This window comes from Rhipicephalus sanguineus, chromosome 7 (genome assembly GCF_013339695.2).
Source record: "Rhipicephalus sanguineus isolate Rsan-2018 chromosome 7, BIME_Rsan_1.4, whole genome shotgun sequence".
Taxonomy (NCBI): domain Eukaryota; kingdom Metazoa; phylum Arthropoda; class Arachnida; order Ixodida; family Ixodidae; genus Rhipicephalus; species Rhipicephalus sanguineus.
This window is the reverse complement of record NC_051182.1, coordinates 145556925-145568202: the sequence shown is the minus strand read 5'-3', so window position 1 is coordinate 145568202 and position 11278 is coordinate 145556925. Positions and strand designations below refer to the sequence as shown.

Sequence of the window (11278 nt, the reverse complement as noted above, 5' to 3'; positions counted from 1 at the left end):
TCACAGATTTTGTGGACAAGTGGATGCGACGTTCTGCCCACCAGTGGCCACTACTGCATTGCACACAGTTGAAGCGCTCCTCGAGATGACGCGTAGCTTTGCTTTGTTTGGAATTTTGTCTTCAGGTACAAGGTCCACAAAATCGTCCAAATCGGTGTCGAACATCTGGATCTGTTTAAGATACAGGACATGATTTTTCTTAAGAAGAAAACGAAATCTGACGAAGAATTTTGCAGCAATTCACACTACATGGCATTACCATGCATTTTAATCAGTGGGCTGTCAAATCATTTGCACTACAGTTGAACCTCATTATAATAAACACTGATATATTAAATTATCGGTTATAGCAAACCAAAAGGGGTGTTCAAATGAAAAGGTACGAAACGTTGTAAGAACGTAACCGTTAACATAGATGCCTATGCCGCTATGGGAGAATGTAGCCAGACATCTAGGGTTGCGATTGCACTCTCCCCCATGAATTGGAGCATGCGGGGGCACCTGCATGCGCAGGAGAGAGCAGAGGCTCTTATAAAGAACGCCGTCCAATTGACATGGCAGTGCGTGTGAGGACAGGATGGCGTTTGCATTATAAATTTCGACGATTGAAGGGCAGCAAGGTGTTCTGACAGCGGAAGGTGTTAAACCGGCCACCATTCATCGCCGAGTGGTGAACGTATACGTTCACCATCCGTTATCTTTCAACAAGTCTGGATGAAGAATGTCGTTCTTAAATTTTTTTTCAAGAAGCATCAGACATGAGAACATCGACTCTTGCATGTCAGAGAATTTCAATCTCTCCAGCCACTTGAAAAAAAAAAAACCAAAGAAAGACACTTGTTGCAAAATAAAGGCACTTGCTCAAAGTTGGCGCTTGTGTTGTGTTCCTTCTGCGTCCCTGTCCTTCAAACGCTTTACTGTTATTATGTCACGCTAACAAGGCCGAATGCCATCAGCAATGATCGCTTAAAGAGGCTTTTTCTTTTTTCTTCAGCGTCATTAAAATGTACAAACGTTACGAGCAATTACAAGAACGCGGTTAATGTTTCCTTAGGCACGGATTCCGTTTGTAGCGTCAGTGCGGTAAATTCGATTTGTACTTCCGTGACACCTCGACATGGAGCGTATCGGATCGTTCCAACGCCCGAAAGGGGGAGTAAAATGCGCATCGCTGGCGGCACCATGGCCTCTCGCATACTCCCAAACACAAGGGGCTATACGGCTGTACGTATGCTGCATGCGCTTTACGTCAGCTCTTTGTTCAACTTCGACAATCCACAAGTCACAACGTGCGGAACATGCAGAGGCTGCAAGGAAAAATCTACCAGGGTGTTTTCGTGATCGACATCCACGATTCCGGTCAGTTTCTCCAGCAACTCGGCGTAGGCTCCCGTCGCCAGCTTCAGCTTTCGCCGGTTGCCGTTTTGTAATATGACGAGGCAAAATACGTATCCCATTTTGGCAAAAGAAACAACGCAGTGCAAGCACTGCGCGCGTCACTCAACAGTACACAAAATCAACTCGTTCATACACGCGGAGCCGGCGCGGGAAAGCGAGCGGAAATAGCGAGTGCCTGGTGGTCAAGCCATCAAGCCAGCCAGCAGCGGGGGTTTAAAACATGGCAATCGTGACGTATTTGTTCGTATTTCTCTCAAGAAAATGCTATGTGATTTCGCGTTCTCCCTCCCCAATTCTCACGTAATACTACTATTACGCGAAGGTGCAGCCAGAAAGTAAGGTAGTATCAGCCCCCCCTCCCGTAACTTTTGCAATTTGGTGCGTACACGGAGGCGTCATGAGGAGGGAAGGGGGAAAGGGTACAGTAAACCCCAATGCGGAAATGAAGCTTGGGTAAACAAGCTTCCAAATTCTGATCACAACAATGACAAACTTATTTTGTCTGCCGCGCTCAAATGCACACTCCCCCAATTCTCTTCAATGAAGGGAGTCGTCGTTAAGGAATGAGGAGGGGGGGGGCATACACTAACAGCGAGTTCTTTTTTTTTTTTCGGTATCTTCAGGCAAATAACTGTTTCTTTATTGTTGTGGCCTCTTGAAGTGCCAGCTTCAGCTGGTACTTCAACTCTTCAAGAGGCCACAGACACGCACGTTCTTCGCCGCGCGTTGGATCCAAGGAGGTTATAATACTTTGGTTGGATCACATAAAGATTTCTAACTGGACGACCCGGAACTAAACCAGTTGTCCCGAGTGAGACAGCGCGGGATTCGGGACGGTTGGTAACCCTTCCCCCACCTACCCCACCTACGTGTCCCGCGGGCAATGCGCATGCATGCCGCTGCTTGCACACACATCACACGCGCACACGCAAACATAACAGCTTCTCACAGAAGGCTCCCTGGGCGCCGCCATAATCCTAAGGACACACACTGTCGAGGCAGTGACGTCAGGCTTTGTGCTACCGTGTCACACTCCAGGAAGGAGGTGTTTCTTTTGCCCGACATGAAATCGTGGCTACTTCCCGAAACGTGCCAAACGGAACAAGCGGTACTTAACGTCATTGCGAAATAACTAAAAAAGAAAGAGGGACGAAAGGAGTACAGACGAGGACGACGTGCTTGTTGGTCCTCCCTTTGTCCCTGATTTTTTTTCTTTTTTTTTCAATTCCGCTGCTCAAATTTTTCGCTCTACCGACGAATGCTCAGCCCTGTTGATCTAAGAATAAGGACCGTTTGTTTATAACCCCTTTTGAGCATTCGGCGAACCTTTACATCGCAGTTGTGCTCTTAGTTAGCTTGTTTCTATTAACCTTTTTAGCAAATATGAAGGATAGCCCACCTATGACACCACAATACGTGTCTTAATTTTGTCTATTCAAGCTTTTTTTCTTAGATTTCCTTTTCGATATCGCCTCTCTACTATTTTTACGATCGTGCTTTTAGGGTAGCCGCTTTTCCGATCTCTCTCTGTCTGAGTTGCCAAGCGTTTTGCTTCGTAACTCAGCCATCACATTGGTAGCAGACAGGGCTTAAAGTCAGGGGGGGGCCAGGGAGGGCCCGGCCCCACCTCGGCAGTCCGACGGTGGCACTGCGGCACCCATTTGACAAGTGCTGGAGTTGAATATTTTGGCAGTTGTGCTTTGTGCGGGGAAATGCAATTTTCCGAATAATGATCTAATCACGAATGTTTGGTTGACGCGGCAAAACAGAAGAAAACAGGTATCGTCGTACTGCCGAATGTAATTCACTGAGACACTGAACACCACGGGCAACGCCTCCAGAAACCACGGGTCACCACCCTGTTCGACAGAGCTTCTTGTCACAGCGAGGCACCTGAGCGTGAAGGTATACCTGCTCGTGAATCAGTAACGGTTCACCTAGGTCTGTTTAGTTTTCCACTCAATTTTCATTCTTTTAGTTGTGTATCACAAGTCTGCTGTAATTGCAAAGACGCGTGTATTTTGTCTACGTTATTAGGCAAGTGGTGGCGAAAATAAAATATAGCATTGTCGTGCCTGAGGTTCTGAATCTAGTGAGTCAAGTAATATGTTACTTACTTGGAGCTCATATATCTTTAAGAATTTATATCCCGAGTTATTTTGAAAAATCGTTCCCAAACTAAGTTCACTTAATGCTAGATTAGATAGACACGTTGAATAAATGCCCGAAATACATTCGGAATAATATATGTATTTGTATAGCATTCATAAGCATTTGTTCAATTCTAGAAACAGTTGGCTTCACTGCACTGTTATCATTGCAAACATCTCTCTTAACGCTTAATCTATAGCATATATATGTACAGTGCGATCTCGTTGATACGATTCTGCAAAATACGTTTTTCAGCCTAATACGTTTTTTTGTTTTTATTCCCGGCCATCCTCCCTTGGAAAGAATGCATTTTCATGTTAATACGATCACATTGTTGCCCAAAATTGGATAATACGACCGCGAAAGTGGATCTTGACCGATATGTATCTCGATATACTGCGTTTATTCGTCGGTATGCCAGCAGCTCGCACCGCGTCCCCCCAACAACCTACGATCTGCGCGTTGCAGAGCCTCTGAGCCCACAGCAGCATCGGTTTTGCGGCGAAACAATCGCTGCTAGGTGACCTGTTCTTCGAGATTATATATATATATATATATATATATATATATATATATATATATATATATATATATATATATATATATATATATATGTGTGTGTGTGTGTGTGTGTGTGTGTGTGTGTGTGTGTGTGTGTGTGTGTGTGTGTGTGTGTGTGTGTGTGTGTGTGTGTGTGTGTGTGTGTGTGTGTGTGTGTGTGTTGCCGCTTTATGAGGGCCCCCCCTCCAGTGAAGGGAGACTTTAAGCCCTGGTAGCAGAAAGCTTGGCAGCTCAGATCGAGACACCTCCTAAAAGCGGCCAGTATACGATCTCATCCACGGCTTCCATGCGATAGCACCTATTCAAAGTATACTTTGCTTTATTTGCCCAAGCCGCAAATTGCCGATTAAATGTTCCAAAGTCTGCCAGTGGCTCCCAGAACACAATTCAGTTTAAATTTATCTAGACGGATAAATCTAAAAAGTCTCACGTATCTTTAAAGGGGTCCTGCGACACAAATTAAGCGTGTCGTTTTCATCGCTTCTTTTGTCGAACTGTGGAATGCACCGATATCGTTGCGAGAGCGGCAGCGCCAAAAATAAGCTGTTATAATTTTATTTCAACGGAGAAACCACATGGTGGTTTCTCCGTTGAAAAAAAAAAAAAAAAAACAATGTGTTGTGGAGATACAATAGGTACGAGGTGCTTCGAGGTCTGTGGAAATGAATAATGGTTCCGGGGCTTACTTTTGGGAACTCAGTGATGTGCATGAGGTCAGAGGTGCAATCAGGAATGGATGTAAATCAAAGGATTCTGGGATTCTGGGAGTATTGAGACAAGGGAAGCTCAGAGCAAAATAAGGTTCGAAGAGAGGCTAAGGGATATGCAGGAGAGTAGATAGGCAGAGAAGGTGTTCTGTTATTTGTATAGGGAGAGTGTGGACACACAGTGGAGAAAAAGAACTAGGAGGCTCACTAGTAAATATACGGCTGGTAGTAAGCAATATGTCAATAAAGAGCGTTAAGCGAAAAGTCAGGAAGGCGGAGACGATTTACGGGACGGCAGCTATGGAGAAGAAACCGGCTCTGAGTAACTACCGAAAGGGCAAAAATGAAATAATGAGGGAGGCATTTTACAATAATTCAAGTCCGGGGAAGCACTTTACTGTTTGAAGTGAGATCGAGAGTCCTTAGAACGCGTATTTATAAAGCGAGATTCAGTAAAGAAGAAGAACAATGCACATGCTGTGGGGAAGATAAGGAAACGGCGGAACATGTTCTGATTGAATGTGGAGATATACACCCAGGTGTACGTTTGGGCACGAGCCTACATGAAGCCTTGGGTTTCAGTGACAACAATGGAAAGCTAAACGTACCCGCGATTGAAATAAGTAAGAGTACTGGTGGCAGAAAATTAGAGGGAAAGGACAAAAATAAATATTGGTAAAAATAAGGACATTCTGCCATAAAGGGCAGAGAGCTGGGCTGAGAATTTACGCTTTTTTTACTATAGTAAGATAGATTTAATCGAAATAGAGGCATTAGACCGTGCACCAATTTTATTATTATTATTTTTTTTTGCGTTCATCTCAGCGTTCAGCACTAAAGACTCCAGCGCTGCAGAATGCATACGATAAAATGTTGCAGGGCCTCTCAACTTGAGAAAACAATTTCGCCGAGTCAGCTTTCTCGCGCCAACCCACTCGATAAACATATCGATCAGCATTCAGCAAATTCTGAAAGCAATTCGGTTTTGGAGCACCGGCATCAACGTCTTAACGCTTTCATTCTTGGTGTGCATGTTCGCTATAGCGATAACACATGTCCTCAACATTTCTCCTATCTCCTTAATTGCACAGAGCGTTTGCAGTTTTGGGAGATCGGCTAACTCCCCTGTTCTTATCTCAAGCACCCTTGAATGCATGAGCATAGGCGTGCAAAGATTTCTCCATTACGGGGAGGGGGGGGGGAGATTTTTACACCACCCTTCCCCCCTTCCACCCCCTTCTGTTAGTGGTCCGAAAGAAAACAATTAAGCTCCACAAGGAATGCAGAAATGAAAATGAAGCGATGTCGTACTTCGGCCTCTCATTTGTCCCCGGCTTTCCGGGGTGTAAGGATGGGGAGTAAACATCATTATCATCGCCATTATCATCAAAAACATGCTATAGCCATAACCCCGCGCATTGGAAAATGACGTGAGTTGGTGAAAGGTCCGACTGGGTAAAGGTATGGGGCAGAATTGGCGCTCCCCTTTTGATGACTAGGGAAGACCGCGTCCCCACTCACCCGTCATCTCTCCGTGCACACGTCCCGACATGCGTGGCAGCCTGGTGAGCGTCATTCTTTCTTTAAATATGATTCCGACGGCCACATAAAAATGATGCTTATTTACACTCGATTTCCAGGATGACAACATTGGCGACGCATTCGATAGTGTATAGTAACTATTCTTTTCTTCTTGTTCTCTTCATTTCCCTCGTGTTTGTTTATTATTTCTTTTTCTCGGTCCCGCCGGTTTTGGTGTCACCAAACTACGGCGATCCGTTACGAAGGGAAGACCGCCAACATCGTCGTCGTCATCATCATCATCACAATCAGACTTCATCACCATCAATGAAGCAGAAGTAAATAAACACTGTAACGAAGCAAAATGGGCATCACATCATCCCCTCCCCATCCCCAGCCGCGATGCAGCACGGTTTTGCACCTCCGAAGACAAAATCCCGCCGATGCCCATGCGAAGCAGCATAAGCATGCGTAGGGTTCTCACCAAAACGTCAGCCCCCCCTCCCATGTTGCTCCAGTTCTAATAGAAAAGCTTTGCAGCGGATGCAAAAATGAAAGCTAAGCAATGAGGTGCTGCTTACAACGGCCTGCCTTTGGTCCCCGACTTTCCGGGGGTAACGGCGGGAAGTACGAGTGGGACAGGAGACCACGGCGGCGCCGTGGTCTCGTGTCCTTTCCTTTCCCGTCTTTTTAGCGCTGTTTTTCGAGTCGTAATCATGAAACAACTATATGTGGCGACACCTTCCTGTGGCAGCACAGCCAAAGTAGCCACCATATCCAAAGGTCGTGGGCGGAGCTTCTGCACATGTGTTATTACGCCACGTAGTCCGTTTGTGGGCGGTTGTTTACAGACGCAGGAAAACGTGAAATCGACGCCAGGTAGCCCGAAAACTATAAATAGCAAAAAACGAAAATCCTTCACGACATAAGCTTTCTTACTGGCAGTGCAATAAGTCTAGAGCATAATGCCTATTTCTTTTATTTTTATGTTTCCTTACGTACTTTTTACTACGCTGCTGCATATACGTATATGCAGCAGCGTGTGTGCTTCGGTTCCGTAGGCTGTGCTGCCACAGAAAGTTGTCGCCAGGTATAATCCAAATGCGTACCCTACTGTGGGAAGTGAACAGTTCTTCGAATGCAACATCACGGTGGCCGTTGTCGTGAAAAACCTGCATGGCCATATACTTGCACTATATTTTTAAGGCCGGTAAAAGCGCACAAGAAACAGCGACACAAAGAAGGCACACACACACACACACACACACACACACACACACACACACACACACACACACACACACACACACACACACACACACACACACCGCTTTTACCGTTCTTCAAAATGGACTACACGGTGAACTTGCACAATGACGGGACAGGTCCGACTTCAAGTCCCTAGATTTTTCCCTGTTCTTTCTTAAAAGTCCCTATATTTTTCCTTTTTTTAGAGAGGGCCGGGAAAGGAGGCAGCTGTCGGTACTTAGGTAAAAGGAAAAAATCTAGGGACTTTAGTCCGACTTCAGATGTCTAGGGGATGGGGCTGCCCCTCTTGTGCGCACGCCCATGCGAAGCAGCGCAACTTGTTGCGCACGCGTACGGACGCTCTGAGTGGTCGTGCACGCAATGCCCAGGCTTCGAGCAATAAACAAGCAACCCACGACCGGCTGCACCTGAAGTCCCTAAATTTCTCACTTTTACCTAAGTAGTAGCGACAACTGCCTCCTCCCCCCACCCTCTCTCACGCGCAGCCGGCGTCTGCCGCTGTGTCAGGACGCGGCCGGTCTGGAGGCGCGCGCTCGCTCCTTCAGCGTGCGCCTCCAGACCGGCCGTGGTCAGGAAGCCACGTACATTTCGGCGGGCCATATGCGAACGCGACGCGCATTTCACCTCCCGCCAATCCCCCGTCATTAGTGAGCGGGGGTTGCGTCCACCGCTGTTTCCGCAGGCGCGGGAAAAGCGTTAGGAAGAACATGGCCACCGAAAACGAACGTATATACCCAATGAGGTTTGTCGACGGCGCTTCAATGGTTGTCGCCACTTAATAAAGAAGAGAAGAAAAATCTGGGGACGTTAGGTACACCCGCAGCTGTAGCCGCAGGCAGTTTTTCCCGACAGCTTGTCACTTGACTTTCGAGACCCAATAAGAGGCCACTGCCGCGAGAAATGTTTTTCATAAATTCTCCCGGCTGCCGACCAACCAACCAGACGAACCAGAAAACGAACGCACAAGACATCCATCGTGAGGTGGTGCTTCGTGGGAATCCAAGCATTTTATTTTTCTTTCCTTACTATCACTTAAGATACATTATGAAAATAAAACAGACAATTGATAGAAATATCACTCAGTTCACTTTCACGTAATACACTATCACGGGTATGCCAAAGCAGAACGTACGCACAAACAGCGCGTAACCTCCAAAGGCATAAAAAAAAGAAGTTGCCATAAATCACAGTGTGGGTATGAGCCATGCGTAGAGGCACATCATCATCATCACAGTACACAACTGTTGGATGCAACAGTGCACGCGGTCAGCACGACAATCAGAGGAGAACAAAAATCTGGAATACCTCTCTGTGTGTCTAAGCATGGCTGTTGCAAAGTCACAGCCACACAATCGGAAAGAAGGCTTTCCTGCAAGGATTTTTTTTTTTTTTTAATCAAGCACTGTCGTTCACACACTGCTTTTACAGTGAAAGCTCTTATGAGAACACAACAGCCGGTTTTGGCACCGTAGTTGTCCACCACCGATGTCAGTAACCGCTATCGCGCGAAATAAGAATAAATGAAATTAGAAAAAAAAATATCCAGGTTCGTATGGGATTTGAACCCGGGGCCTCTGCGTGGCAGTCGAAAAAAAAGGACCCTACAGAGGCGTCATGTCGGGCAAGAAATCACGCCAAAATATGTGTAATATAGCGCAGCAGAAGAATAAAATAACAACCAGGCGTCACAGAATACGAATTGCGCAGCGAGTGGGTTTTTGCATGCTTCCAAACCATTACAAAGGGTTCAGCCATAATTCGTCATTGCCATCAGCCACAGCATCAACAGTCCACATAATGCCTTACAGGTGTGTAGCGGGTACCACGCTTCTCCGCAGAGTGACGAATAATGGCATAGCGTGGTGCTTCCCTATATATACTTCACAAAAATTATGATGATTTACGGCGTAGTGGGTACCTTGCAATTAGTTGTATTAGTTGCCCCAACAGAGTTTACAACGGGCTCTAGAAAGGCCGCTCTTCCAGCTTTCGCTGTGACTGTGCTGCGTGCTCGGCGCAAGCCTGACGATTTTTTATCACTCATCTTGCTTTTGCCGCTCCTAATCTCAGTGAAGGTACGCGCGCACCACAAATTATTATTTTTTTTCAAGAATTACCATGGATTGTCGAAAGCTGAGTGTTGACACTCAGCTTACGCATGATGAACGAGGAAGCTGTCGTTTGGGGGACGCACTTTTAACTGGAACCTGGAGCGGCAAAGGCACTACACGCGAGAAAAGCGGTCTGTGAACGACACTGCTTGGTTGAAAATAAAAAAATAAAGGAACCTTGCAAGAAGGCCTTCTTGCAGACGTTTGCAAACCGACCACTCAATCGCTCAGTGAAAGCCTATCAACTCCTTTGGAAGATCCCTGGTTCCAAGTAAAAAAAGTGTAACGAAATGACGTTTTTCATTGGCAATTTATGGCGGAAAACTTTCTGGATATCAGCTCCAGCACTAGACATCCCAAAGTGTTGCATACACAAAGAGCAAAAGGTGCAGTTCTGGCGAAATTAAACAGAAAACCTGCAGTGCACCAATCACCAACCACATAGCTCGACCACACTCCGCGCCTACTTTGAGTTCAGGATGTCGTCCGCCTTTAAATATTGCCGAACGTGCAGCCAACAGTCAAAATTGAGGTCAGTTAACTGCTTCTGACCGTCGTCGCGCCTGTGGCAACTCACAGTCTCCTTGACGACCCCTGCCAGGCACATGAAGTCGTCCAACTCGACGATGCTCTTGAGGGCGCTTTTGATTCGCGACACGGCCTGGTCTTCATCGACCGACGCGAGTTCCTGAACTTTCATCACCAGGCCGGGGTTGAGTTGCACAAGCTCAGCAGCGGCCGCGCAGTACTTGTGTCTCATTCCCATCACGAAGTGTGCCGCGCGCATCACCAGCGTGTCGTTGCGACGCAAGACGTCGTCTACGACGAACTTGTCACCGATACATCCCGCGTCGAACATGCCCACGTGAATGCAGAGGAGCGTGAAGTTGCTATGCATGTTGGTCGACAGCTTCCGCATCAGCAAGAGCATCGATTCGTCGTCGCCCGGTAAGAAGGACAGGTAGAATAGCGTCCGGCTGGAATGTAACATGTCCGCGAGCATCTGGGCTTCGGTCTCGTCGAATTGGATACCACGGAGTGACAGCCGGCGTAGGCCCTTGTTGTTGGACAGCGCTTGCAGCAGCGTTCGTTGGGGCCGCTCGACGGAGATCCATGGCTTGGGGATCAATATCAGATCCAGCTCCCTAAGCGCCGTCGTGTTGCTGATGTACGCCACAATCAATGAGCTCACACTGCCCTCGAACATCGCCTCTCTCATTCTTAGGCGCAGTGACTTCACTTGATTACACTGCGGCAGCAGGCGCAGTGCGTTGTGCAACAGCTCGAATTCGCGTGTACTGTGGGTGTAGTCTACGCTGACGGATGACAGCTCGCTGCACTCCGGGAGCTCCACAACGGAATCCTCCAAGACTTGCTGCTCGGTGACGAAGAAGCGCTCCGTCACGCCGGTGTCCCGAATGGCCCTGCAAATCTGGGCCACACAGTTGTCCCTGATGGTCTGGACGGTGACCCTTTTCAGAGACACGTGCCGCGCTAGCGCCTTGACCAGGGAATCGCAATCATCCGGCCCTATCCATGAAAGGTCCAAGGTCAGCTCCT

The 11278-nt window shown here is 47.2% G+C and overlaps 1 protein-coding gene across 1 annotated transcript; it reads right to left on the bottom strand.

The window, feature by feature from the left end:
• Positions 1-1548, bottom strand: LOC125759157 (uncharacterized). The gene is made up of 2 exons (XM_049417538.1): positions 1326-1548; positions 1-171 (listed from the first exon to the last, which is right to left on the bottom strand). The coding sequence occupies exons 1-2, from the start codon at positions 1455-1457 to the stop codon at positions 1-3; spliced, it is 303 nt and encodes a 100-aa protein (XP_049273495.1). The 5' UTR covers positions 1458-1548.
• Positions 1549-11278: the final 9730 nt, after the last annotated feature.

Bases quoted from the DNA above. Each gene is read 5' to 3' on its own strand.
- LOC125759157 (XM_049417538.1), bottom strand. From the start codon at position 1,457: ATGGGATACGTATTTTGCCTCGTCATATTACAAAACGGCAACCGGCGA. The intron at 172-1,325 runs GTAGATTTTTCC...TATCTTAAACAG, and splicing joins TCGATCACGAAAACACCCTG to ATCCAGATGTTCGACACCGA.